General features: G+C 51.1%; 1 protein-coding gene across 3 annotated transcripts; it reads left to right on the top strand.

Annotated features, from left to right (window-relative positions):
- Positions 1-26,473, top strand: FURIN (furin, paired basic amino acid cleaving enzyme). 3 transcript variants are annotated; one of them, XM_058156062.1, is made up of 16 exons: positions 1-136; positions 5,814-6,116; positions 15,864-15,962; positions 16,832-16,927; positions 17,425-17,553; positions 17,789-17,865; positions 18,095-18,183; positions 18,269-18,441; positions 18,528-18,740; positions 19,607-19,707; positions 19,793-19,896; positions 19,976-20,093; positions 21,075-21,254; positions 21,339-21,463; positions 22,933-23,049; positions 25,123-26,473. In XM_058156062.1, exons 1-16 carry the CDS (start codon positions 125-127, stop codon positions 25,680-25,682), a joined length of 2,496 nt encoding a protein of 831 aa, XP_058012045.1. In that variant the 5' UTR covers positions 1-124; the 3' UTR covers positions 25,683-26,473. The 3 variants fall into 3 exon arrangements, with proteins under 3 accessions (XP_058012045.1, XP_058012046.1, XP_058012048.1); XM_058156063.1 differs by lacking the exon at positions 1-136 and adding an exon at positions 312-451; XM_058156065.1 differs by lacking the exon at positions 1-136 and adding an exon at positions 513-926.
- The last annotated feature ends 1,527 nt before the right edge of the window (positions 26,474-28,000 follow it).

Here is a 28,000-nt window from a genome sequence, read left to right as displayed (position 1 = left end):
CGTCCCCGGCAGCCACGTTGGCAGAGCGATGGACGAGGCCGGCGGGATCCCCGGAGAAAGCCCAGAGCCGGAGAGCCGCGTCCGCCGCGGGGCCAGCAGAAGCGCCGAGCGGCCTTAGGCCCGCATGGTCCCCGGGGTACGGCCGGCTTCGCCTTCCCCCTCCCGTCCCTCCGCCGCCTTCCCGGGGCCCGGCCGCGCAGAGGGCCCGGCCGGGGGTTGGGTGGGGGGCGGCCCTGCCTGCCTGCGCGCGAGGGGAGGAACCGGGCTGGAGCCGCCCCGCCGCCCGCGCGTCAACTAGCGTCAAGGCCGCTGCCAGGCTGCGGGGCGGGGGCAGCTCGGCTGGGCTTCCCGGTCCGCCTCCCGCCCGCCGCGATGACGCCGCTCCCGCTCGCCCAGGGGCCGAGCGGGCAGCCGCGGTGGGGAGAGCGGCGCGAGCCCCGCGGGCTGGAAGGTAAGGCCGACGGCGGGGAAGGGACGGCCGCTCCGGGCTCGCCGCGTTCGGCCGAAGGGCGCAGGCCGCGTCGGGGTGGGGGGACGGAGAGGCTTGTTCGCCTTTCGGGCTTCCGCCTCGGGGCCCACATCCAGCCCGCTTCTCGGCCGCCCGGTTGGCGAGCGCCGCGCTGGAGCCGAGGCGGCCGCTGCGGCGAGGCGGGCGCGTGCAGCCCCGGGACAGCCGCTCCCCGCCGGGCGCTGCCCGTGTTGGGATCCGAAGGGCAGGGAGCTCGGGCCGGCGGAGGCGCGTGGAAAGTCTGGAGGCCTTCGGGACGGCTGTGGTCGTGCGAGGCTTTGCTCCGCGGGAAGGGCTCCGTTGGGTGCCCGGATCAGGCGCTTCCTCTCGGGCCTCCCGCCTCGGGAGGAGGAAGCGTGTGGCCGGGAAGGCTGCCTGCACTTCTTGCAGCCGAAGCCGGGGTGTCTGCGAGCCGCCGGTGAGTCACAGGCCCTGCGGGGGTGGGGAGAGTTTCCGGGGCTAAGTCTGAATGGCGCGTCTAACACCTGGCCGTCTGCGGTGAGCTGCGAAAGGAAAACCTGCTTCCCGAAATCTAAAGCCACGGAGGAAGGAAGGATCCTCTGCTGACTAGTTAAGGCAGCTTCTGGTCAAAATCTCTGACGAGGCAGTGATTTCTTTTCCTGAGCGGGAGGCCCGCTTAATCTGTGCTCTGTAGTAAACCCGAGTAAGAAGGTAAGGACCAGGGATCGGGTGTTTTGGTCCCCAAGACCCATCCTGGTTTGCTTGGTCACCTTCTGCCCAAACACCCCCTCCCCAGAGCAGCAGAGCTCCCACTGCACCCATGACCGTTCCCAGCATCAGGTGGTCTTAGGTGCTCAAGCTAAGCTGTGGCAGGGTTTCGCCAACAGAAGTTGTGTGAGAGGAGAGAGATGTGAACCATGCATAGGAATTCCCACCTCCCTTGACTGCCCATCCCCTGCATTACTGGGGTTCATCATCTTATTTTTTACTTTCCAAGAATACTCCGGGGGGGGGAGTTAGTGAGGAGGAAAGAAAGACAGTAGAAGGAAATAAATGAGAATTTGAGCTTACCTGCTGATGTGAGAAGTGTCTCCGGAAACAACATATTTTCCCGTGTGCCCCTTAGTCAAGTTCACCTGTAGGTTCTGTCCCCAGAAGAGGCTTGTAGCAGCTCCTTTCACCTTCCTGGTCCATGGGTCAGAATAAGTGGATTAAAGGGCTGAGCATCTGATGGCAGCCTTGCGCCTGGTTGCTTTGGGCCTGAGCAAGCAGGGCTTGGGATGTGGGCTTCTGAGTCGAAATGGGTTATGTGGTTAGGAAGTGGTTGTCTCCTGAAGCTGCTGGAGGACCTGAGCGAATCTGCACTTTCTCACCTTTAGCAATAACAATGGTTGGAGAAAAAATGGCTTGGAAATCCGTGCTGAAGCATGTCTGTGTGTCCCCATGTTCTTCATTTGCTCAGTTCTGCTAACAAAGCCAGGGTTAATCATTGAGAAAGTGACTACTTGTATCTGCCAAGAAGGTATAAATTGGTGCTAAGTTGGGAATGCCCAACATGGGTTCTTTGAAAACAAGTCTTATGCTCAGAACTCTTCAACATCTTCATAAATGACCTAGACAAGGGCATAGAAAGGGAACTCATGAAATTTGCAAATTGACACCAAGCTGGGGAAATTGCTAACACTTTGGAAGATAGACTCGAGACTTAGAAGAATCTTGACAGACTTGAAAACTGGATCATCTCCAACAAGATGAGTGTTTAGTGGTGAGAAAAGTCAGATCCTACACTTAAGCAGGAAAAAAACAAATGCACAGATACAGAAAGGGTGGCACCCATTGGCTCAACAACAGTAACTGTGAGAAGGATCTTGGAGTCCTAGTGTGCAATCATTTAAATATAAGCCAGCAGTGTGCTGCAGCTGCCAAAAAAGCCAACACAGTCCTAGGTTGCATCAACAGAGGGATAGTATCAAGATCATGTCCATTGATACTACTACTTTACACTGTACCAGTAAGACCTCACTTGGAATATTGCATTCAGTTTTGGTCACCATGATATAAAAGAAAAGATGCTCAGGTGTCAGAAAGTCTGAAGAAAAGAGCAAAAAAGATGAATATAGAACATAAAACAATAGGGCTGGAAGGGACCTTGGAGGTTTTCTAGTCCAGCCTGCAGAAGGAGACTTAATAAGGAGTCTGCAACAGCAGTGAAATCCACTCACTTTTGCTACCGGTTCAGGAACAGGAGTGTGCGGGAGTGCGCATGCGCCTCTTCTGCACATGCACAGATGGTAAAAAAATGGGATGTAATGACGTCCTGGCGGGTGGGTGGAGCCTCCCACCACCCCCGCTACTGGTTTGGCGAGCCGGATAGAACTGGTGGGGGGAATTTCACCTCTGGTCTGCAGGCTAAATAGTATGATGAACGGTTGAGGAAGCTAGCTATATCTAGCCTATCGAAGACAAGGATTAGGAGGCACATGATAATTGTCTTCCAGTACTTGAGCGGCTGTCACAGAGAAGAGAGAATTGTCTTATTCTCCAAAGCACCAGAGATAGTGGGTGGAAACCTATTAAAGAGAGATCCATCCTAGAAATAAGAAATTTCCTGACAGAACAATTAATCAAGGGAACAGCTTCCCTCTCAAAGTTGTGGGTGCACCGTCACTAAAGGTTTTCAAAAATAGACTGGACAAACATTTGACGGGTGTATGAGGTCTTCTGCCTTGAGCAGAAGGTTGAACTTGAAGACCTCCAAGATACCTTCTAGCCCAGGGCTGTCAAACTCCCGGTCCACGCCCAGTTTAGCGAAGGGAAAAAAGTCCCGATACGTGACATGACAACATATTGTGACATGGCAACATAACGTGACATGACGTACCATGACAACATAAGTTTGATACCCCTGTTCTAGCCTGCGATTCTAAAGGCTCCAAGACAAGGGAATTTGCTTAAATTGAGGATGTGGGTGTGAGAGAGAGAGATATGGCTTCTTGGGGTTGTATTTTGAAGACGTGTCAAGAGAAATGCTAAAAGGGCAATCAGTTTGGGATTAAATGCCAAATGAAATTGGGTCTTCAGGGTAAGGAGACATGAAGAACTTTCAACTGCAGGTTTCTAAAAATATATTAAAATGAATGTCTAGAGGCAGCTCTTTAATTCATTAGTCCAGAGGAAGCAAAAGAGATAGGGTCCCCAATGAGGGTCTTCGCGCATTTAGCTCAGGAATAACAGAGTTGAAAGGGACTTTGGAGGTCTTCTAGTCCAACCCCCTGCTCAGGCAGGAAAACTGAGGATGACAAAATCTGAGTGGATGGCCTGGGAAATAACAGAATAACACTTAGAAGGGACCTTAGAGGAGATCCTATACCATTTCAGAGAAATGGCTGTCCAGTCTTTTTTTAAAAACCTCCAGTGATGGAACATCCAGAACTTCTGGAGGGAAGCTGTTCCACTGGTTAATTGTTCTCATTGTCAGGAAGTTTCTCCTTAGTTTTAGGTTGCTTCTCTCTTTTTCAGTTTCCATACATTACTTCTGGTTTGCCTTCTTGCTGCTTTGGAAAATACTTTATCAAATACCTCCCTCCCTTTCTTTGTGGCAGCCCTTCAAAAGCGTGTTTTGTAAGCTGCCTATCACATTCTTGGGCAACGCATGTGAGCCATTTCCTCCTTCCAGTGGTCGATGAAAGTACATGTCTCTGGTATGTCTCCCCCGTCCCCTCCTCTGGCACTGATCCAGGGAGAACGCTTGGATTCTTTGCCACCAGACAGGTGGCCTGAACCTCTCCCTTTCCGAAGATGTATCAGTTACTCTGCCAAACTGGCCGGAGAATGGAGGGCTCCCGGTTGGCCTTTGCCACACATACCCGTCCGTCAGGTCGGAGTGGCATTTCCTTGGACTATAGAAATGGCACCCACCTGTTCCTTAAGCACAGCCTCCCAGGAAGGGTTTTTGTTTGCTCACCCAGTCAATAAGCTTGTTCTGCTAGAAGGTTAACCTTTGGAGGCTGGAGCTCACTTTTGGTGCAGGGCCAGACAGGAACAGCAAGTTTGGTGAAATTAAGTAATGTGGCTGGGTAGAATTTCCTCTGTTCTCTGGCTCTCCTGACCGTCATCTGGCTGGGATGACCTGCTTGGTCATCTCTCTGCTGACTCTTCAGCCTTGGGAACGGAGGGGCTGCGTTCAACCCCGAGGCCTTCCTTCAGCTGAAACCCAGGATATTCTGAGCCGGAGCGCTTGTGCAGGCTGCAAAGAGTCCTCTTCTGACCAGGTTTTTGGATCAAGAGATGGAGGTCAAGTGCAAACAGTAGCTGCCCACAGAACAAGGAGAATCGATACTGTCCTTTGCCCTGCTGAGTCAGGGATCAGGGTGCCCAGTGGCTCCACTGAGGGGTTTCCAGGCCACATGCCTCTTGTTCGCCCAACATACCGCCTATGTGTGGTTGTCCCATTTTTCTGTGGTCGCCCCAGCCAGCACTCTCCCGAGAGTAGTTGTGGGAGATCAGAGCACAACTGATGCTTGTCTGGTTTAGAGAGCAAGAGAACCATGGCTTCAGGGGGCTCTCGGTAGCCAATTAAATTTGGGGGGGCCCCTTGCAAATAAGTTTACTTTTCTTGGCAAACTTGTTCATTTATGCATAGCATGTTTTCAGCTTGCCTTTTTTCCCTGTAAGTTCCTTATGGGATTATTTTGGTCCCAGGGCTCCAAGAAAAGTAAGTACAACACAAAGTTGTTTGAGGTTAGGATTTATTTACTAAATAGGTAAATGCTTAACAGGATGCAAATTGGCTCCTCCACAAATACAGCTGTGTTGCGTGGCAAGAAACCCTTGCTGTGAAGGAGCCCAATGCCTCCTCATTTCGGTTGTTTCTGGCCACAGCTTTTTAAGGGGGCCAGGAGGGGCTTCGGAGAGCATCCCCTGTCCCACGCAGGGAAGTGCACCTGGCCGGATCTCCTCTCCTTCCCTCAGGGTTGGACTATTCTGTGCTGTGCTCCAGGTGGGTCTGTAGGAACACCTCCCTCCTTCTCCTTGGGGCCCTCCAGAAGGGGGACTGAAGCCCCTAAAGCTCCTCCCATCCCACATGAGGGCAGCTGGCAGCCAGCCTTGCACAGATTTGCACCTTTTTCACGCAGGAGGAAGCTCCTCCTTGTCTGGGCTCAGGAACTTGAAAAATGGTGCTTCTAGATGGCAACACCCCCAACCCCTTCGCCGGCCACTTGGCTCCTGTTGCAGATGTCAGGCATAGCCTCTTACTACATCCTGCTTTCCTCTTCTCAACATCTTGGGGCTGTGGGGGGGGAGAAGGTCCAGTCTGAGCCCCATGCTTTCCTTTGGTCTTCAGGTGCTGTGCAGTCGACAGGTGGCCCAGAGCCAACTCCTATGGTTCCTCAGGCCGACTGAGCCCTTGCTGGGCAGTGCGAGGGCCTCTCCTGGCTGCCCAGCTTGGCTTTCCCTCCTGGCTTTCATGGATCGGAGGCTGTCCTTGCTGCTTTTCTGGTGGGTGATGACAGTGCCCCTGGCCCTTCTGGTCAGCGAGGGACTCAGCCAGCACATCTACACCAATACCTGGGCTGTCCTGGTACCCGCCGGCCTGCAGGAAGCCGAACGGATGGCCAGGAAGCATGGCTTCCTCAACCTGGGACCGGTGAGTTACTTCCCAACAGCATTTGCTGCTATTTAAGCCATTAGGTTTGCACATTGTGCTGCTGGAGGGAGGGGCTGCAGGGGTGCTGCCCTTTCTGCTGCAGGGCCTCATGGGGGATGAATTCCCTGGATGTTTGGATACCAGAGAAGCAGCCTGAGATCCCAGTGTGTAGTTCCTGACTCCTGGAACAATGGAGGAGTCTTCTCCCTGGCACTCATTTGGTCCCGTTTTACTTGGTGCTCTCTGAGCTTGGCTCTTTGCTTGTGGACATTGAGTTACCTGGCGAGATCACATCTTCAGTGCTTCTGAGCCGAGCACACAGAAGTGAACTGAGATGTGATCTAGTTGGGTAACAAAACATCTGCGAGGAACAGCCAAGCTCAGGGAGCAGCAAGGACCCCCAAGGTCAACCTTGAGCTACAGAGATTCCCTTGGATTGGAATACTTTCCTTGGCCTGGCAGCATTTGCTTTCATTCTGAATTCTTGGCTCTGCTGACTTCTCCTTTGGGAAGCAGATCTCAGCTCCTCTGGAGCTGGCTGTTGGGCTGCCTGTCTGCCTTTGCCAGTCACAAGTACCTGGGAAGTGCCAGTGCTCTTCCTTAGGATGGGACATTTGATGTTGGCTGTTTGAAAATAGCTGTTTTGATGACTGGTCAGCAACGGCTGTTATAGCAACGGCTCTTATCTGAGCAGCAGTGATGTTGACTGAGGGCCCAGCTGCCCAGAGTTGATGCGGGATCGAAGCCCGCTTCCCTTGGCAAGCCAGGTGGCCAGTGATGTCAGTTCCCACCCAGTCTTCTGGCATTGAGGCCAGGCTCACACATCACCGTTGTGTGAGGAGCAGGCTCAGAGCTTACCGGAGGCTTTTACAAAGTTTCATGTAACTTCACAAGCCTCTTTACAGACAGACATTTGTTATGACAAGTATTTGAAGATCGCTGTGCTTCTTGTTTCAAGTATGGAGTATTTCTTGGGAAAGGTGTGTTATGTAAAGCATCGTAAGTTAGTTACACTCTTCCCAAACAGAGGAGGAGAGGAGAGAACAGCAGAAGGAGAGCTGAGAGAATTGCTGGATGTGGTTGGGGAGTGAGCTGGTGTGTAAGAAGCCTTGGACTCATTTTAATCCAGAACAAGTGGGGTTAAATCACCTACTGAGTGGTAGTTTTTTTCTTGTGATGAAATCTCTCCCTCTCTCTCTCTCTCTCCCTCTCCCTCCCTCTCTCTCTCTCTCTCTCTCCCTCTCTCTCATTTTATCATCCTCCTCAAACTTTGCCTTAGCAATGGTTTCATTGGGTTAAGATTAGGCAGGAATGAAATATTGTTCACGAAAGTTAAATTTTCTTCATAGTTTGAGTCTTAGGGCTACCTTAGCTTTTCCCTTTTAAACCTCCCATTCCATTTTTAAGGATTGGAAGTTTAAAATAATGGATAAAGGTACTGAATGTCAATAACTCACACACTTCTAAGACACTCTAAACAGATACTTTTAAGAGAATTGTTGAATGGAGGCCCACAAGGTACAGTCTGTGCTGCTCAACAGTTTGAAGGAAGACTTATTAGATTTGCAAATGGCACAAAGGTGGAAGCACGACCGATGCCTCAGATGAACCACAGAACAAAAGAAGAGAATGTCTGTAGCTCAGAATTGCTACAGAGGAAAAACTGAACATTGAAACAAAATCTAGGCAGGCTTAAGCAGTTGGTAGAAATGGAAAGGATAGATTTTAATGGGGAAATTTAATCAAGTGTTGTATCTGAGTAGGAAAACGTAAGGTGCAAATATAGGACATAGGAGACCTGGCTTGGCAGCCATCAGCAACGAAGGAACCTGGCACCTTGACCCATCAGGGCGATGGGAGCTGCTGAAGAGGCCAGGCTTGCCTGAAGGAGTGTGGAGGGCGCAGTGAGCCCAGCTCACAGGAAGCAACTGTTTTACTCCACTTTGTCTCAGTCAGAATTGGGAAATTCTGAAAAATAAGATAATTAGGACCCAAATACAAATGACATCAAAGAGAAAGAAAAATGGGAGAAATGCAAAGCCCAGTGTGGTTGCATAAAGAATTCTCAGACAAAAAACAACAACAAAAAGGAGAAGCTTAAAAATGGAAAGGGAGGGCCTTTAGAATATCAGAGAATAGCCGTAATCTGTAAGGATGGAGTCCAGAGGGATCAGATTCAGAATAAGCTGAGGCTCTCAATGAATACCAAAAATAACCAAAAATAGTTTTGTGGTTGATCTGCAGGTTGGAGAAGAAAGTGAGATGGTGACAGGTAAAAGCCAAACACGTGAATTGCTTAATTCCTATTTTGCATCTGTCTTTTTGCAAAAGGAAAAAATGGCCAAATTTGTCAAAAGGTGCACTGCACGGGGATGAAGACCAAACCCAGGTCAAAATAGGCAGCAGGTGATGGGAGAAGTCCTTGTTGCTTTGAGGCAATTTAAGTCTCTGTGATAGCCCAAGGTGATAAACTGGTAGGTGGGAACTCAAAACCACAGAGAACCTCTGGACTGAAGAAAATTTCAAGAAGACTTATTCCCTTGTTTTTAAAAAGGGGGGAAAGTGGGCCAAGAAACTACAGAGACATCATCTTGACATCCGTATCTGGGTAAATCCTAGAGAGGATTATCATTGAGCCGAGGGTTACAGGCGCTGGCAAAGGAACATGGTGATTACCAGAAGCCCATGTGGGTTACTTAAAAATAGGCTGCGTCAGTCAATCTGTCTTTCTGGACAGTGACTAGATCATCAGAGCAAGGAAAAGCAGTGGATGTTGTATACTTAGACGTCAATAAAGTATCCTACCAGGTTGACCAGGAGAATAACCTCCTTTTTGATGAAATGGAATTATGTAGGATGGGCAGCCCCACTGCCAGATGGTGGACCTGTTGAATATCTGTGTCCAGCAGGTGCCCCCACCCCCACTGCGAAAGGCTGGGAAGTCCCTCTTGTTTCATCTGAGGCCCTTTTCCACTCAGGGAACTGAGGCACCTCTTCTTTTGGTGTGGGAAGGTGGCCTTTTCCATCCCTGTTGAAACTTGAACTCTCAAGTTCCCTTGTCTACTCAGCACAGTGCAAACAGGCCTTCTGTCCTTGACATGGGTTCATGAATGGGCTAAGTCTTTTGGAACATGTTGTGGTCCATGGAACAAACTGACCCAGTTACAAAGATAGCCCCAAAGGTGCTTTTTTCAAGAGGCAACTGGACTTTCTGGATTCCAGAAAGTCCAGTTGTCTCTTGAAAAAAAGCACCTTTGGGACAACCGTGACTTGGATAACCGAGAATCTCTATAGACTGTTGCAAAGATAGCATTCTATCTGGTCAGCCTCTGCAAAGGGTCCCAGGATTATGACCATATCTGGTCTCATAGCAGGTTTGCACTGGAGCAGGAGGTGGGCTAAGAAAGCTGCTCTGTGCATTGCCCGCGGACATCTGTGTCTGGAATCAGGAGTGCAATTTTCTTTCAAGCTCCTAGTTTTGTGGTAGCAGGACCTCTTGGGTGGAGCAGCCTCCTGGTAGAGAGCTAAGGAGAGGATCGTGGCAAAAAGTGGAACAGATGACAGTTGCAAAACCATCTTTAAGCTTGATAATGGGAGAAAGAAGCTCCCTGGTTCACTTGAGTATGAGAGAGAGGGACAGGAAAACTCAGAGACTGTCAAGATTTTGTTACTGAAGCCCATAACAAGGGAATTCCAGCCACAGGGAGCAGCTGCCCTGCCCTCTCCCCGGGGCTGAGACTCCTTTCCAGCTGCCTTGGGGCGCTGGGTGAGGAGGGAGCACTTTCCCTGGATTGCATACCAATGCTTCTCTGCCTGGCTCCCCTCACCACCAGGAGCGCTGCACTGCAAAAGGAAGGAGGAACTCTTCCCCCAAAGGAGGCTGGGAAGTTTAGTGATTTGGTTGGATTAACTGCTTTGGAAGTTCCATTCCAGCCTCCATTTGAAGTGGCCCACTCAGCATCCCAGTTTTCCCCTCAAGGAGATGGGAGGCAACCATGGATTAACTTGGTTCTGTCTTCATCAAGGGCATGGCTGTAGGGCATTTGGGCTAGAAGGGACAGCCTCCATCTTTGATAGCTGAGAAACAACTTGGGAACAGTTTGGTGCCCTCCACAGAACTCCTGCATCTTTGCTGTCTGTTTCTTCATTTTGCACCCTTTCCACTCATCCCTCTTCAGTTCAGGAAGGCCAGACTGGCTCTCTCCACTGGTTCAGAAGCTGTCCTGCCCCGAACAAGAATAGAGCTTGACCTTTGGGGTGACTGGGTGCTATCATATTCCTACTCATGAGTCTTAACTTTCTCCCAAGGCTCAACACCTTTCAGTCTCTCTTTGTGGAACATGGTTTCTAACCGTCTTTACAGGTAGTGTATGCGCAATGCCCAGAAGTGTCCAGGTGAGTGGGCGGAGCCTCCCATCACCGCCACTACTGGTTCGCCCAATTTGGGGCAAACCAGTAGGAACCCACCAGTAGTGTATGGATTTATGACCATTTAGCAACTGCCTGAAATTATTACAAAGGCACTAAAAAAAGTGACTTATGACCGGTTTCCGCATGTATGATCACCACAGTGTTTCTGCAGTCACATGATCACGTGTGACCATCTGAGCCGTTTTCTGACAAAGACCATGGGAAGCCAGGAGGGAAGATCCCAAGCTGCAACCACACAGTCTCTTGCTTTTCTTTGGAGACCATCTTATAAATCTCTACCCTGCCTTCAATATAGCATATCCAAAAAATAACTATAAAAATCTCTATAAAAAATATCTTAAGTAGATATGCCACTTAAATCTTTTATCTTCTGTTTCCAACATAAGCCTCCTCTTCCTATCCTTCATCCTGAATCTCCAGATTGTGACTAAGGTTTAACAGAAACAGAACGGAAGGGAATCTATCAGTGGTGGGATTCAGCCAGTTCGCACCACTTTGGGAGAACCGGTTGTTAACTTTCTGAGCAGCTTGGTGAACTGGTTGTTGGAAGAAATCATTAGGGCAGAGAACTGGTTGTTAAATTATTTGACTCCCACCACTGGAATTTATGATCATATATTCCCTTCTGTTCTGTTTCTGTTAAACCTTAATCAAAGTCAAGTACATTTCTGGTGCAAAAATCAATAACCCTTATACTGTATATAGTTCAAGCCTCTCGAAATTAAAAGCCATACCTTCCCATTTAACCTGGGAAAATAGTATTTCCCTGTGTATGGAGATTCTCAGTCATCCAGGTCATGGTTGTCCCAAAGGTACTTTTTCAAGAGGCAACGGGACTTTCTGGGTTTTTTTTAAAGACGTTTCGCTTCTTATCCAAGAAGCTTCTTCAGCTTTGGGATAGTTTTTGTCTGGTAAAACAAAATACTCCTCTTTTTTTTTTTTTCAAATTTCAAGTAGGAATTTATTTTAAAGCACTTATATTCAGGTTTTCCGGCTTTAATCTTATATCAGAATGATCATAAAAAACTTGTTCCTGTATTTTTTCTTTTGATAAAACTAGTGTCACTTAAAAAATAAAGATGTTTTTTTACACGATAATCTTGTTCCATATCTATAATTTCCATTTTATCTTTTGTTTGTTTATAGCTCACAATCATATCCAATTTATTAGCTAGTAATTTTTCAATTTTCTCAAGCTTAGCTTCTAAGGATTGTAGTTATTTTTTAATTAAAAAGTTCCTTCTCTAGGAATATGGCATGCTACAGCTTTTTTCCAGCCTCCTCTGGTGGCCGAAGAAAATAATTGCAGGTTGGGGTTTCTTCTTTGGAGAGAGCAAGCTCCTCGGATTATTATTACTACTACTACTACTACTACTACTATTATTATTATTATTATTATTATTATTATTATTATTATTATTATTATTATTATTATTATTATTATTATTTATTAGATTTCTATACCGCCCTTCTCCCGAAGGACTCAGGGCGGTGTACAGCCAGAATAAAAACAATACAAACAATACAATATACAATTAAAACAAAATTAAAAAACTTATTATACAATTGGCCGAAAAACTTTAAAACATTTAAAATTCTAAAACCCATTAAAATTCATATAAAACTTTAGAAATATAAAATATAAATTTAAAATACAACAAAATTTAAGCCAGTCCCGCGCGAATAAATAAATACGTTTTCAATTCGCGCCGAAAGGTCCGAAGGTCAGATATTTGGCGTAAACCAGGGGGAAGTTCGTTCCAGAGGGTAGGAGCCCACACAGAGAAGGATCTTCCCCTGGGGGCCGCCAGCCGACATTGTTTGGCGGGATGGCACCCTAAGAAGTCCCTCTCTGTGTGAGCGTACGGGTCGGTGGGAGGCATGATGTAACAGTAGGCGGTCCCGTAAGTACCCAGGCCCTAAGCCATGGAGTGCTTTAAAGGTAGTAACCAAAACCTTAAAGTGCACCCGAGAGACCACAGGCAGCCAGTGCAGTCTGCGCAGGAGTGGTGTTATATGGGAGCTACGTGGAGCTCCCTCTATCACCCACGCAGCTGCATTCTGGACTAACTGAAGCCTCCGAGTGCACTTCAAGGGGAGCCCCATGTAGAGAGCATTGCAATAATCCAAGCGCGAGGTGACAAGAGCATGAGTGACTGTGCATAAGGCATCCCGATCAAGGAAGGGGCACAACTGGTAAACCAGGCGAACCTGGTGAAAAGCCCTCCTGGAGACGGCCGCCAAATGATCTTCCAACAACAGCCGTTTATCCAGGAGAACACCCAAGTTGCGCACCCTTTCCTTTGGGGCCAATAACTCGCCTCCAACAGTCAGCCGCGGCTGCAGCTGACTGTATCGGGGTGCCGGCATCCACAGCCACTCCGTCTTGGAGGGATTGAGCTTGAGCCTGTTCCTCCCCATCCAGACCCGTACGGCTTCCAAACACCGGGACAGCCCTTCGACAGCTTCGTTGGGGTGGCCCGGGGTGGAAAAGTACAGCTGAGTGTCGTCAGCGTACAGCTGGTATCTCACCCCAAAGCCACTGATGATCTCACCCAGCGGCTTCATATAGATGTTGAACAGGAGGGGCGAGAGAATCGACCCCTGCGGCACCCCACAAGTGAGGCACCTCGCGGTCGACCTCTGCCCCCCTGTCAACACCGTCTGCGACCGGTCAGAGAGATAGGAGGAGAACCACCGATAAACGGTGCCTCCCACTCCCAATCCCCCCAACCGGCGCAGCAAGATACCATGGTCGATGGTATCAAAAGCCGCTGAGAGATCTAGCAGGACCAGGGCAGAGGAATAACCCCTGTCTCTGGCCCTCCAGAGATCATCCACCAACGCGACCAAAGCCGTCTCCGTGCTGTATCCGGGTCGGAAGCCAGACTGGAACGGGTCTAGATAGATATCTTCATCCAGGTATTGGGGCAGCTGCCGCGCCACAGCACTCTACAACCTTCGCAACAAAGCGAACCAGACGATAATTACCCAAAATAGCTGGGTCCAGGGAAGGCTTCTTGAGGAGGGGTCTCACCACCGCCTCTTTCAAGGCAGCAGGGAAAACCCCTTCCAACAAAGAAGCGTTGTTTATCCCCTGGAGCCAGCCTCGTGTCACCTCCTGTGTGGCCAGCACCAACCAGGAAGGGCACGGGTCCAGTAAACATGTAGTGGCGTGGAGCCTCCCCAACACCTGTCCACGTCCTCGGGAGTCACAAGATCAAACTCATCCCAAACAACCTCAACAAGACGCGTCTCCGTCATCTCACTTGGATCATCCCGATTTCGGTCCAGACCATCCCGGAGCTGAGCGATTTTATCGTAAAGATAACCACTAAACTCCTCGGCACGTCCCTGCAAAGGGTCATCCCGCACCTCCTGATGAAGGAGAGAGCGGGTCACCTGAAACAGGGCGGCCGGGCGGTTATCTGCCGACGCAATGAGGGTGGAAGCGTAAGAACGCTTCACCTCCCTCATTGCCACTAGGTAGGTCTTAGAATAAGACCTAACTACTGTCCGATCAGCTTCGGAACGACTGGACCTCCAGGTACTCTCTAGGCGTCTTCTTCGGCGTTTCATCTCCCTCAGCCCCTCGGAGAACCGAGGGGCCGGCTGAGATCTGCGCCGGGTCAGAGGCCGCAAAGGCACGACACGGTCCAAAGCTCCAGCCGCGGCCTGTTCCCAGGCCGCAACTAGTTCTTCAGCCATGCCGTGGGCCAGATCCTCAGGAAATGGCCCAAGCTCCGTCAGGAACCTCTCAGGGTCCATCAGGCGCCTGGGACGGAACCAGCGTATTGGTTCCGTCTCCCTGCGATGGTGAGTGGCAGTTCGAAAGTCCAGGCGAAGGAGAAAATGATCTGACCATGACACCGGTTCTGTTGCTAAATCATCTAATTCCAGATCATTTAGCCACTGTCCAGAGATATAAATAAAGATCCAGCGTGCCTCCTCCCATGTGTGTAGGGCCATCATTTACTTGAATCAGGTCCAAGGCCATCATGGAAGCCTGGAAATCCTGAGCTGCAGTCGATGACAAGCCGGTCGATGGCAAGTTTATTTATTTATTTATTTATTTATTTAATCAAATTTGTATACCGCCCTATCTCCCGAAGGACTCAGGGCGGTTCACAGGCCAATAAAAACATATAAATACAGATTAAGATCACAATTAAAAAACTTATTCTAAAGCCAAATTAATTAAAATGATATAAATACTAAAACCAATTAAAATCAATACAAATTTAAAACCTAGCCCAGTTCTGCGCAAATGAATAAATATGTTTTAAGCTCGCGGCGGAAGGTTCGGAGGTCCGGAAGTTGACGAAGTCCTGGGGGGAGTTCGTTCCAGAGGGTGGGAGCCCCCACAGAGAAGGCCCTTCCCCTGGGTGTCGCCAGACGACACTGCCTAGCTGACGGCACCCTGAGGAGTCCCTCTCTGTGAGAGCGCACGGGTCGGTGAGAGGTATTCGGTAGCAGTAGGCGGTCCCGTAAGTAACCCGGCCCTATGCCATGGAGCGCTTTAAAGATGACTATAAGTCTGGGGGTCTCAACCGCCACCCCGGCAAGTACCTCCAACAACTCGGGTAGGGCTGTAGTCACGCAGCAAGGAGCCAGGTACGTGATCAACAAACCCAACTGATTCCTATGGCCCCACCTCACAAAGAGGGATTCACAATCGGATTACATTTGTTAAGGGATCCAGACCAATCAGTTCAGAGCTAAATAAAAACAAAGCAACCTTCCTACGGAAAACTATGCTTAGGGGGGAAAAACAATTTCAGAGGCACCAAAGAAATCAATTTTTCTTCTTCACTCAGGCAGCTTTGGCTGTCCCATCTCCTTTCACATCATTCAGTCGCGTGTCCCTTGGGCAGACAGCCAGCTGTCGGAATGGGCCCCTTGCAGTTTAGGGGTGACTTTGTCCTTCCTGTGGTTCCGTGCAGTTCTTCAGGACTCTTCACACCAGGGGCCCACGTCCCTTCCTGCCAAGCAGCCCCTCCCCCACACAGCAGGAGGAAAATGGCAGGCCACCCCGCTGCCCTTTAATTGTGTTATTTCAGCTCTTGAGAGGCAAAATTTGGGGAAGCTGGTTTCAAGGCATCTTGGGACCTCCACTTGGCTGGGCATCTTGGGAAGGTGAGGGACGAGCAGAGGAAACTGCTGGGGCAGGAGGGTAAGCATCTTCCTGCTCGTGGGGAACCGTTGCCTCCTGATGGCGCCACAAAGTATTTGCAGCTTTCCTCTGCTGTGGCCGCTGGCCGCCCACTCTGGGACTAGCTCTCGAATGAACCTGATCTGCTTGGCTTCTTTTCTCAGATCATCGGGGACTATTATCACTTCTACCACCGGGCTGTGGCCAAGCGGTCCCTCTCGCCACACTGGTCCTGGCACAGCTCCTTGTCCAGAGAGCCGCAGGTATGAATTCTGGTCTTGCAGAGTTGGCCCCAGAGTGAGGGGGCTGGCCTGCAGGGCTGCACCATGAATCTTGCCCTACCAAGCTCCAGGGCTGCTCCTGGTCTCCCACAAGCCACTGGCATCTTTTCTTGCATGCCTGCCTATCAGAGTTGCCCAGGTGGGGATGGAATGGCTGCTCTCCCAGTTCTTGATCTGCCAAGGGTTTGGGCTGATGCCTGCTGGGGAGAAGACCGTGGGTTCTGGCAGGAGGAACTGGAGATGCTTAGTTGAATCATGTCCTCTGCCTTCTCTTCCGGCTTCACGGTGGATGAAGCAGGTGAAGCCGAGAGATATGAGGGCTTCAGAATTCTAGTCTGAGCAATGCTGTGCTTCCTTTGCCTGGGGAGGAAGACCCAGGCAAAGCCCTCTCCCTGCTGAGCAGAGTCCACAGGGCCTGTATGCTGAGCAGGGTGGCCTTGTTTCCTGAGTGGAGCAGGGCAGTGGGAGATGGTTTCCAAAGTCATCCTGGGAGAGAAATGAGAAAAGGGAAGCCCATCAAAGGAAAACCTTTCTTCGCACCACTACACAAGGCTGGATCTGTGCAGCCTCTACTGGGTCTGTTTAGCTGTAAAGAGAGTTTTTCTTCTTCACCTTTTTGGAAAAGAGCTCCTGGCCATGAGCGGCGGGGGAGCGGGGCTGCCGCTTGGCCAACAGGGACCTTCTGTGGCCCTCTTGGCAGGGCTGGGCTTGCAGTCCTTGTGGAGTCAGATGGAAGGATTGCTCTGTGCTAGCAGAGCTCCAGAGTGGCATCTTTTGACATAAATGCTTGCCCAGGGTTGGTCTGGGACCTGCGGGAGTCTGGCAGCATGCCCATGCACATCTCTCCCCAGGTGCTCTGGCTGGAGCAGCAAGTGGCCAAGCGCCGGACCAAGCGGGATGCCTTCATAGAGCCAACCGATCCGAAGTTCCCCCAGCAGTGGTACCTGGTAGGTAAGGCGACTGCCTTTGGGGGACAGGACTCATCCTGTCTGAAGGCCAGATTGGGGCAGGCCAGGGGCAGTGCTTAGTCGCCCCAGCCAATGGGATGGAGGCTCTGAAATGTGTCCCAATGGCTGTGTCCCAAGATCGTCCTCTTTGGTTCCCAGCACGGTCCAAGGGCAGCCGGGGGGAAGTGGCAGAGTGGGCCTTGCAGGAGAGCAGCACAGAGAAGGTGTGTGTGTGTGTGTGTGTGTGTGTGTGTGTGTGTGGTGGTGGTGGGAAACCAAGAGGGCTAACAGGCATTTGGATGAATGTTTGAAAAGTGGGGGAAGGGCCTGTGAGATTGAGCCTGGGTGGGGAGTTTCTCTTCTCTTTGGCTTGAGATTCTCTTTTGAGGACAATTAGTTGGGGGAATTCACCCTCATATGGGCTCTTGAGGCCCCTGTGCTCCCGCTCCAACACCTTGGCTCTTGGGGTGAGTGTCTGCTCCTCCCCTTTCTTGCAGTCCAACAGCAACCAGAGAGACCTGAATGTGCAGGAGGCCTGGCAGCAGGGCTACACTGGCCGTGGGGTGGTGGTCTCTATCTTGGACGATGGCATTGAGAAGAACCACCCAGATTTGGAGGCCAATTATGTAAGTGGAGGAGAGGATGGGCATGTTGGCTTTCCTGGGAGGGGAGGACACAGGCCTCCTGGGCCCCCGTCTATCTCTCGCTGGAGGGCCCACACTTCCAAGTCTCCGTGACCCCAGCCAAGGCATCGGGGGACAGGTCTATCTCTCAGCGGCCAGTCACTCCAAGGTGACTGGTGTCCTGGTCTCCTGTGAAGGACCAGAGACTAAGGCCCCAGAGGGGTCTGTCTTTCTCTAGGATCCCGCAGCCAGCTTTGACGTGAACGACCAAGACCCGGATCCTCAGCCTCGCTACACGCAAACAAATGACAACAGGTTAGGAGGGAGGCAGGCAACTGGGCACAGGACCTGGGATGGGGCACTGGGGTGAGGGGCTTCCACAGAAGAGCCCCCCTGCCCCTTGTGAGGGTTACACTTATCCAAGATCTGCACTCTTGCAGGGTCAGGCTGCCCAGAAGAAGGGATCGTTTGTTTGTTTATGGCATTTCTGAACTGTCCACCCTCCTTGGGCAAGCATGGCCTCAGCCTTTTCTGTCTGTTGCAGGCATGGCACTCGGTGCGCAGGCGAAGTGGCTGCGGTGGCCAACAATGGCATCTGTGGTGTGGGCGTGGCCTACAATGCCAAGATCGGAGGTGAGGGGTGCCCTTGGGCTCTGCCCACTCTTGGGCTGGGCCAGCTGGCCAGAGGCAGCCAAAGCAGTGGCCATCTTTGTTCCAGGTGTCCGCATGCTGGATGGGGAGGTGACGGATGCCGTGGAAGCTCGCTCCCTGGGCCTGAACCCCGACCACATCCACATCTACAGTGCCAGCTGGGGCCCAGAGGACGACGGCAAGACTGTGGATGGCCCCGCCCACCTGGCCGAAGAAGCCTTCCACCGGGGTGTGAGTCAGGTAAGAGGGTTAGCCGGGTGGGCAGCTGGGGGCCAATCAGGGCAGACCCCGAGGCCCCCAGCTGCTTCATCCAACCCTTTTCTCAGGGCCGCAATGGACTGGGATCCATCTTCGTCTGGGCCTCGGGGAATGGCGGTCGCGATCGTGACAGTTGCAACTGCGACGGCTACACCAACAGCATCTACACCCTCTCCATCAGCAGCACCACCCAGTATGGCAATGTGCCCTGGTACAGCGAGGCCTGTTCCTCCACCTTGGCCACCACCTACAGCAGCGGCAGCCAGAATGAGAAGCAGATTGTGAGTCCCCGCATGCTCCCGGGGTGCGCCCTCTCCCCAAGTCCCCCCATGCTCCAAAGATGCCTAGACAGTTTGGAACCTAAGCCCAGGATTGCTGGCAATGGGCTCCACGATTGCTTGGTTCCAGTTGCTGGCCATGAGGGCCAAGGTTGGTTCAGGATCTTGAGGGGAAAAGAGGAAGATGAATGCCCTGAAGAGAGTGTGGAAAGGATCTGTGGTGCAAATGGCTTGGAGGGACGAGGGCGGCGGGGGGGGGGAGCAAGGAAGGAGGGCAGGGCAGTGTTGGGGGCCTGCGCAGGACTAGGAATGAGAGAGGAGAGGAGAAATGCTGCAAGCAGTCTGAGTTTGTTCCTTGCACGTTGGGGGAGGAAGAGGAGGGGGGTAGAGCCGGAAGTTTCAACTGGTCACCTGCAGGCATCCATGGTGGAGGGGAGCCAACTGCATTTCCCTGTGGCTCAGGTTACATCAAAGCAAACAACCCGTTATCCTTTCAGTTGATACTGAAACACCTCAAAGGTTTGGGGAGTTAAGGCCCCTCCCTACTTGTCTGTGGCTAGAGAGAAATCCTCCATCTGGCAATTCCTGAGGTTTAGCAGAAGGCTTCTCTCTGCTCAAAAGAGGGCAGAAAGTAATGGGGCTCTCGTGGGAGTTTCTGCCCAGCTAGAGATCCCAGTGGGGGCCCAGCCAAGGTCGCTGCACACAGTTGGATGCACATATCCCAGGAGGCCAATTCAAAGAGGGGCCGGGAGCACCAGCCCTGCAGGTGGCCCCCACGGCCACTGAATGGGGGTCCATTTCCTCTCAGAGGTGCCTGGAGGTGCCCGGATAAGCTGTGAGCGTGCTGCCTTCCTCTCTCCGTCCTCCAGGTGACAACTGACCTGTGGCAGAAATGCACTGAGTCGCATACCGGCACATCCGCATCAGCACCCCTGGCCGCTGGGATCATTGCCCTCGCTCTGGAAGCCAAGTAAGGGGCGAGGGAGGTGGCAGTGCCCATGCAGGCCGGGCCTGTTGGAGCTGCCGTTGCCGACTCACCTGCCTCTTCTCTGCAGCAAGAACCTGACCTGGCGAGACATGCAACATCTGGTTGTGCGGACATCCAAACCTGCCCACCTCAACACCAACGACTGGGCCACCAACGGGGTGGGACGCAAAGGTAGCCCCGGGGACGGAGTGGACAGCTGTGGCATGCCATTGCTGCCTTGCTCAGCCCTGACTCGCCCCTCTTTCCGCAGTCAGCCATTCCTACGGCTACGGACTGCTGGATGCAGGTGCCATGGTGGCCTTGGCCAAGAACTGGACCTCGGTGGGGCCTCAGCGGAAGTGCATCATTGACATCCTCCCAGAGCCGAAGTGGGTGTCGGGGGGGTGGGCTTGGAAATGTCTGTCTTGTCCCTCCTGGGGTGGGGGCTCGGCTTTTTGAATACATGGAGCCCTTGACTTACAACCATATGTTTAGTGACCGTTACATAAACCACATGTTTAGTCCTGAAAAAGTGACAGGTTGCCCATCCTCACACTTAGAAGTGCGACAGCCGCCCCCACAGATCAGAATTCGGGGCCTTGATAATCAATCTGCATTCATGATGGTTGCAGCAACCTGGCTCCCCTGAGCCCATTTGTGACTTTCCCAGCTGGCTTCCAACAAGCAAAGTCAATGAGGGAAGCTCGATCTGCTTAATGACTGCCTGATTTACTTAATGACCATCTGATTTATTTAATAATTGGAGCTTAACAATCCTGGCAAAGAAGGACATAAAATTGGGTGCAACTCATTTAATGACCATTTTGCTTAGCATCATAATTTCTGGTCCCAAATGCCGTAAGTTGAGGACTACCTGTACAGGAACTTGCTTGGGAGGGTGAGTAGCATCTGCCCTCTCTTGGCATTGCCCGTGTCCCCTTTATCCTGAGGAATCACACAGGGACCTCGGGGATCAAGTCCACCCCCCGCCCCTTTCTTCTCCTTCACCAGATCACCATGTACCTAGCAGCCAATGCCGGCACTTTAGAGATAAGTCTGTCTACCTATATCCACTTCCAAAGGTCACCCAGCTGCCTGGCAGGATTGATGGATTGACTGATTTAGATTTTGGTGCTGCTGACTCCAGGGACACTCTGGATGGCTCACAATAGAAAAGTCACAATTCCAGCGCAATAAATAAGTAAAAATGACCGTAAGAGAACTAACCAAAAGGCAGCCAGACAGCTAGTGCACGTATCCAGTACCTCTAACAAGGAGAGGGAGGGGAAGGGGAATATCCATTCCACCCCATGGGGGAAGAGGCTCCACGACTGCTGGCTGCCTTGCCCAAGGATCCTTGTGTCCTGCAGGGATATCGGCAAGTGTCTGGAGTTGCGGCAGAAGGTGGAGGCCTGCTGGGGAAAGGCTAACTCCGTGGCTCGACTGGAGCATGTCCAAGCCAGGCTGACCCTCTCCTACAACCGCCGCGGAGACCTGGCTATTCACCTGGTCAGCCCAATGGGCACCCGCTCCACCCTCCTGGCTGCCAGGTAAGCTGACCCCTGCTGCCTACGGTCCGAAAGACTGCTGAGCCTCTGCCTGGCCCTCCCCATCATCTCTTTCTGCTTGGCCAGGCCTCGGGACTATTCGGCCGATGGCTTTAATGACTGGGCCTTCATGACGACGCATTCATGGGACGAAGACCCGGTTGGCGAATGGGTGCTGGAAATTGAAAACACGAGTGAAGCAAACAATTACGGTAATCTGCTTTATTCCTCAACGTTTCCTTCCAGTGTCGATTGCCCCGGGGCCAGGAAAACACTCTCCTGAGTGCTGATGGTGGGATGTTCCGCCACTCAAACTTCAAGTCCTTGTCCTCCCCTTCCACTGCGTTCGCCATAGTAATAGCAAGAGCACTTAGACTTATGTACCGCTTCATAGTGCTTTTACAGCCCTCTCTGAACGGTTTACGGAGTCGGGTTCTTGCCCCCAGCAATCTGGCTCCTCATTTTTCCCACCTCGGAAGGACGGAAGGCTGAGTCAACCTTGGGCTGGTGAGATTGAGCCTGCAGTGCTGCACTCTAACCACTGCGCCACCTTGGCTCTTGGCAGCCATGGCAGCGTATTGGGAAGAATCACTCTGCCATGTGGCTCTTTTGTCCCAAATTTGCTGCAGAAACTGGACTGTAATGATTTTTTTGCTGTTTTTACAGAACTAAGTGTGGAGAATGGGGGTGGTAGGCAAATCACTCTCTTTCTCACTTGTCAATTCCCAAAGGAATAACAACCTGCAAAATGAATTTCTGGCTTTTTTGTTTTTGGCTTGGGCAGTTTTTTTCCCCATTCCCACAGCAGAACTCCCCTCAAAGGGCAAAGAAATTCAGCAACTTCCAGGAACATCTGTTAATGCTCTGGGAATGACAGTTGGGCTCAGCTGACACCCCACCCCCACCCCCTACCCCCGCAGAACTTGTAAGATGTGGACTATTCTGTAAGTTCAAGTGGTCTTTGTTTAATGACCCTAATGGAGCCCAGAATTTCCACTGCTACGTCCCTGACCCCACCGCTTAGAAATGGCAGTTCTGCTGGTTCCAGGTGTGGCCTTCCAGTGTCAACATCTGCCACCTTCCCCAGGTAGTCGTTGCCGGCATTGTCTCTGCCTGGGCCCAGTGAGCTCCTGTGACGAGGCTCCGCCACCCTGATCTCCGCATTGTGTCCCGGCTGGATCCTGGGCCAGCAGCAGAAGGAAGGAAGGCTCAGCTAGGGCAGCAGCAGACTGCAGGGTGGCCAAAAGGGCAGAGATGGGCTGGAGAAGTGAGGGGGGGCCTGTCATAAATGCAGGCCAGTTCGCAGTCACCCAGATTTGGATCACAGGACCCCACTGGGTGCTGCAGTGGCCATAACTTTGAGGACTGGTAGTAACTATCATAGTAACTGAATGGTCAGTGAGTGAATGGTCATTAAGCAAAACACATTTTAAAAAATTTATAATATGATTCAAAGGCCCCAAAGAATAGCCCAATCCTCCAACAAATTGTAGTGAAAAAGGCAATAATGAAGTGGCCCTCTTGAAAAGTTTGCATAGCTTTAGTTCTGCACGGGGTAGGAGCCCGATCCCCGTCCTCCAGCAGGAGCTGGGTGGGAAGAAGGCCGTGCGGTGTGTTGGCTTTTCTGCCTGACCTCCCCTGGGGTCCAGACTGGCCTGACTCCCCTTTTCCTGCTTTCCAGGCACCCTCACCAAGTTCGTCCTGGTCCTGTATGGGACAGGCCCCGACCTGCCCGACCTCTCCAATCAGTTTGAGAGCAGTGGCTGCAAAACCCTGGTCAGCAACCAAGCCTGTGTGGGTAAGTCCTAAGGGAAAGCTGCCCAGGGGCTTCTTGGAAGAGGATCCTACCCTCGGGGATGGCTCCTGTCCTGGACCTGAGCTTGTGCTCACTGCCTGCTGGCAGAAGGGCAGGTCTGGGCCTGACCTGCCCCTCTTTGCCTGCTGAACAGGTTGGACTTAATGGGTGCCTCCTTCGCACCCCGCCCCCAAGTGGAGGAGTCCCACCTTAGTGACAGCTCTCCTTTCTCTGCTCTGACCTCAGTTCGTCCATTTGGGCTCACTGCTCTCTCCACGTCCCCTTGAGGTCCTTGTGGCCATCTGAGTGGAGGGGTGGAGGCACTCCTGCCGGAGCTGTGGGTAGCCCAGCCCCCCACCTTGCCTGGTGCAGTTTCTGTGTCTTGGCTCCTCCCTCCCACTGCCCTTGGACCACCAGGTGGCTCTCTCAGTCTGGCCTCTGCTTCCAGTTTTCCAGGTGGCTTTCACTCCATCTTCTTGTGGACACTTGTCACATTCTCCCTTTTACTTTATTCAAGTGGCTTCCATATCATCTTTCTCTTCAATTTGTTTTGAGATTCATCCATCTGCTAATATTTTTTTCATACAGGATTTTCACTTCCCATAGTCATCCTACACATTTATTCTTGTCTCCTTTACTTCTTTTCTTCCGTGATTGTTTTACTTTTGACACTACCAAATAATAGTACATCCCACATTTCAGATATTCTTACCAGCCTTCCAACATTCCCTATTTACCTCAGCTTTTCAAAGCAGGCATTCTTTTTTCATTCTTTGCCAAGTACCTTGCAAGGATTAAAATATGTGGCAAAAAATGAGGTTTTTTTCTAAGCAGTTTCTCATCTATGTCATCCATTTGGATTCCCCCCAAATCACTTTCCTTCAAATGTCTTCCTTTATAGCCATTGATAGAAGATTTGTAGCTCAGTGCTGAACTCTGCTGTGGGTCTCTTGATGCTCTCTGAGCTCGGCTGTTTCCTTGCAGGCGTTTCATTATCTAACTAGGTAACATCATCAGGGCTAGGAGGGAGTGGGGTTTGTGGATAAGAGGAGGAGTGGGAGGGGAAGAGGAGGAGGAAAGCTATGGGGTCCTTGGTGGTCTCTGAGCTTGGCTGTTTTCTTGCAGGTGTTTCATTATCCAACTAGGTAATATCGGCTAGGAGGAGTGGAGTTTGTGGAGTGGAGGAGGAGGAGGAGGAGGAGGAGGAATATGATGATGTGGGTGGGCGTCCTTGGTGCTATCTTGCAGACATTTCATTATCAAACTTGGTAACATCAGAGTTGTAGCCATTTCCTGGAGCACAACATCAACAACCTCTGAATTTCTACTTCCTACAGACTCCCCAAACAATCCAGAAGATATTAGTTCGTATTTCCTGATGCTCCATTTGAGCCCTTCATTCATAATGAAACATACATCTTCCTTTCCTTGCATATCTTCCTCATCTCCATGACCTTGGCTGGTTTCCTCTCTCTTTGATTCACAAACACACCCAATCCTTTTCACTTCCCTTCCACATTCATTCATCTTTTTTTTAGAAATGCAACACTTTGGAGAGAAATACCTGGTCCTGTGGAGTAAAAGTCATTTCGTCAGTTGCAAAGTTTAGCATTTTCTTAGTTAATTCAGGATTTGTCCCATTGCAAAAGTAATAATGATTGTGACAACTTTTCCAGTTGTATCAATTATTCCATGGGTACTTTGAAAAGCTCAAAGCAGTTTATGTGGCTGTCAAATCATCTCCCATCTGGCAATCCTACATCAGGAGCTGCAGGTATAGTACTGCAAGTGTTGTGATTTTTGTCCCTCTGCTGGGTGACTGTAAGTCTTCTGGTCTGCTCTGTTACCTGCTTATCACTTTAGCTAAGCAGGTGGTTTAATGACTCTGCAGCTGAGACCTTCTCATGGAGGCTGCATTCCTGGCACATTGTTGAGAGCCACAAAATATGAACAAAATAAGTAGTGGCATGAAAACTGACTCAGGCTGCCCAGAGAAATGCTTTCTCACCTACAGAGCAGAGGAGGAGGGCTGGTCAGTCATGCTCTGCATCCTCTCTCCTTTGGCTTCTCTTGCAGTGTGTGAAGAAGGCTTCTACCTCCACCAGAAGACCTGTCTCAAGACTTGTCCGCCTGGCTTTGCTCCGTCCCTGGGACCGCTCCCTCTGGAGAACAGCCTCGACCCCCACCTGCTGCAGCCCCGGCTCTGTGTGCCCTGCCATCTGTCCTGTGCCACCTGCCTGGGTCCCTCAGCCACCCAATGCTTGTCCTGCCCGGCTCATGCCCACTACAACAGCCAGGAGCATACCTGCTCCCATCAGACGCAGAGCAGCAGGGCCTCCCCTGCTGTGGGGGGAGAGGGCGTGACTCCTGCCAGCCCCCCTTCCAACTTGCCGCTCCTGGTGGCAGGCCTGAGCTGTGCCTTCATCGTCCTCGTCTTTGTCACTATCTTCCTGGTGCTGCAGCTGCGGTCGGGGCCGTGCCTGCATGGCTACAAGGTCTACTCGCTGGAGAGCGGAAATCTCATTGCCTACAAAGGGCTGCCCTCCATTCTGTGGCAGGAGGGGCTGGAGGAGGAGGAGGAGGAGGAGGAGGGCGAGGGCGAGAGGACTGCCTTCATCAGAGACCAAAGACTTTGATGAGTCTGCAGCCCCAGGCGAAGCAGGCCGGACCCACCCCGGGGCTCCTGCTCTCTTCTGGGGCTGAGCCCTTGTGTCTTATGGGCCTGTTGCTGCTACTGCTGCTGGAGTCATTCTCTTCTGGTTTTAATTCACCAAAGTTTTTTTAAAAATTAAACCAGTCTGTGTCCTGTTATGGTGGAAAGGAAGGGGAGTATGGGGGGCACATCTCTCTAGATGGGCGAGGGCTGAGGCAACAGGAGGGCTTCCAGCTCCCTCCTGCCTTGGCCACCAGGCGTCGCCTCCCCTCCTCTCTTCCCGCATGGCCAGGAGGGCCTGCCTGATCTGCTGCCCCCTCTCTGCCCTGACTGGGCAGGACAGTCAGGAAGAGGATCCATGAGGATGCCACCTTGCTCAGTGCAGATGGGCTACCCAGCCCCCTCACCCCCTCCCCACTCCCGGGAGCAGGTTCTCTGGACCTTGGAGGGGCGGCCAGCCGGCTGGCTTGCTCACCAGCGCACCCTGGCGGCTGCTCCCTGGATCTGCTGAGCGTTGCTGGAGCTTCCACCTTTCCTACGTGCCTTGTTGCCCCCCTTGGATGACAATCTCTGGCTGCGGTCCTCTGGAGCTGCCTGATGGAGGTTGTTTGGTTGGGGCTGCCCAGGACACTTTTTCTATAACTTTTTTGGTGCACAACTGATTTCTTGTAATTTGAAGAAGGAGCCAATTCCTGGGGCCAGTTTTTTTAATTTAATGGATGTGGATATAACTCTAGAGAGATTAAAGTTTATTAAATGTTGGAACTATGCAAACCTGATTTCTCCTGCTGTATTCTCTCGCCAGAAGCCTCAGTCAACCCCTAAGCCTTAATCAAGAACTATGATATATCCCCTGCTTACTTCAAGCCCAGGAATATCTGACTCTCTGAAGCCTTTTCTGTCCAGCCACGCTGCTCTTTTCTCTCCTGGCAAAATTGAGGAATGTCCGCCAGGCCTCCTGGGGACAGGCAGACTTTCACCAGGCTTTATTTTGCTGGGTCTTCAAATTCCAAATAAAAGCAGATAAAATTCAAGGGCAGAAGCTAATTGTGGAATGAAAATAATATACATTTATATTAAGGGCATGGATCCAGCTGATTGCTGCAACTTGGAGGTGTTTAATAGGATTGTCTCATCCCAAGCGCACTGGTCAGTTCCTGGCAGCCACTTGGAGAGGTTTCAGAGTAACTGAAGCTTCAGATAAGGTAGTAAGATACAGATTAACACAGTTGGAACTGACCTTGCATGTCATTTAGTCCAATTCCTGCCCAAGCAGGAGACCCTACACCATTTCTGATAAATGGCAGTCCAATCTCTTCTTGAAAGCCTCCAGTGATGAAGCTCCCACAACTTCTGAAGGCAACTTCTGTTCCATTGGTTGGTTGTTCTCACTGTCAGGAAATTTCTCCTTATTTCTAGGTTGAATCTCTCCTTGTTCAGTTTCCATCCATTGTTCCTTATCTGGCTTTCAGGGGCTTTGGAGAATAGTTCAACCCCCTCCTCTCTGTGGCAGCCCCTCAAATATTGGAAGACTGCAATCATGTCTCCCCTGGTCCTTCTTTTCACTAGACTAGCCATGGCCAGTTCCTGTAACGGTTCTTCATATGTTTTAGCCTCCAGTCCCCTAATCATCCTGGTTGCTGTTCTCTGCACTTTTTCTAGCGTCTCAACATCTTTTTTATAGTGTGACCAAAACTGGATGCAGTACTCCAGTTGGTGGTCTTACTAAGGCTTTATAGCATGTTATTAGTACATCACTTGATCTTGCTTGTATCCCTCTGTTAATGCAATTTAGGATTGTGTTCGCTTTTTTGGCTGCCGCTGCACACTGCTGACTCATATTTAATTGGTTGTCCACTAAGACTCCAAGATCCTGCTCGCAGTTACTGCTATTAAGCCTGGTTTCACCCAGTGTATATGTGTACTTTTGGTTTTTATTGCCTAAGTGTAAGACTTTAGTTTTCTCTAGATTGAATTTCATTTTGTTAGATAGGGCCCAGTGTTCAAGTATTTCCTAGGGGCTATAAAGAGAATTGTGGGAATCGTTTAAACCTGAGGAGGTCTATAAATCACAGAATCATATTACTGGATGTCCTTGAGCATGAGAAATGAATGCCACAGAAGAGGGTCAGCACTTGTTTCCAGCCATCTAGAGCAGGGGTCTCCAACCTTGGCAACTTTAAGTCTTGTGGACTTCAACTCCCAGAATTCCTTAGCCAGCTTTGCTGGTTGGAGCCCCTGATCCAGAGAACAGTATAAAAATCAGACTTAAGTTACAGTGAGAAAGATTACAGGAAGAGC

The sequence above is a fragment of the Ahaetulla prasina genome, chromosome 13 (genome assembly GCF_028640845.1).
Source record: "Ahaetulla prasina isolate Xishuangbanna chromosome 13, ASM2864084v1, whole genome shotgun sequence".
Taxonomy (NCBI): Eukaryota; Metazoa; Chordata; class Lepidosauria; order Squamata; family Colubridae; genus Ahaetulla; species Ahaetulla prasina.
Note: the sequence above shows the minus strand (reverse complement) of the source record. Positions and strands in the feature narration are given on the sequence as shown.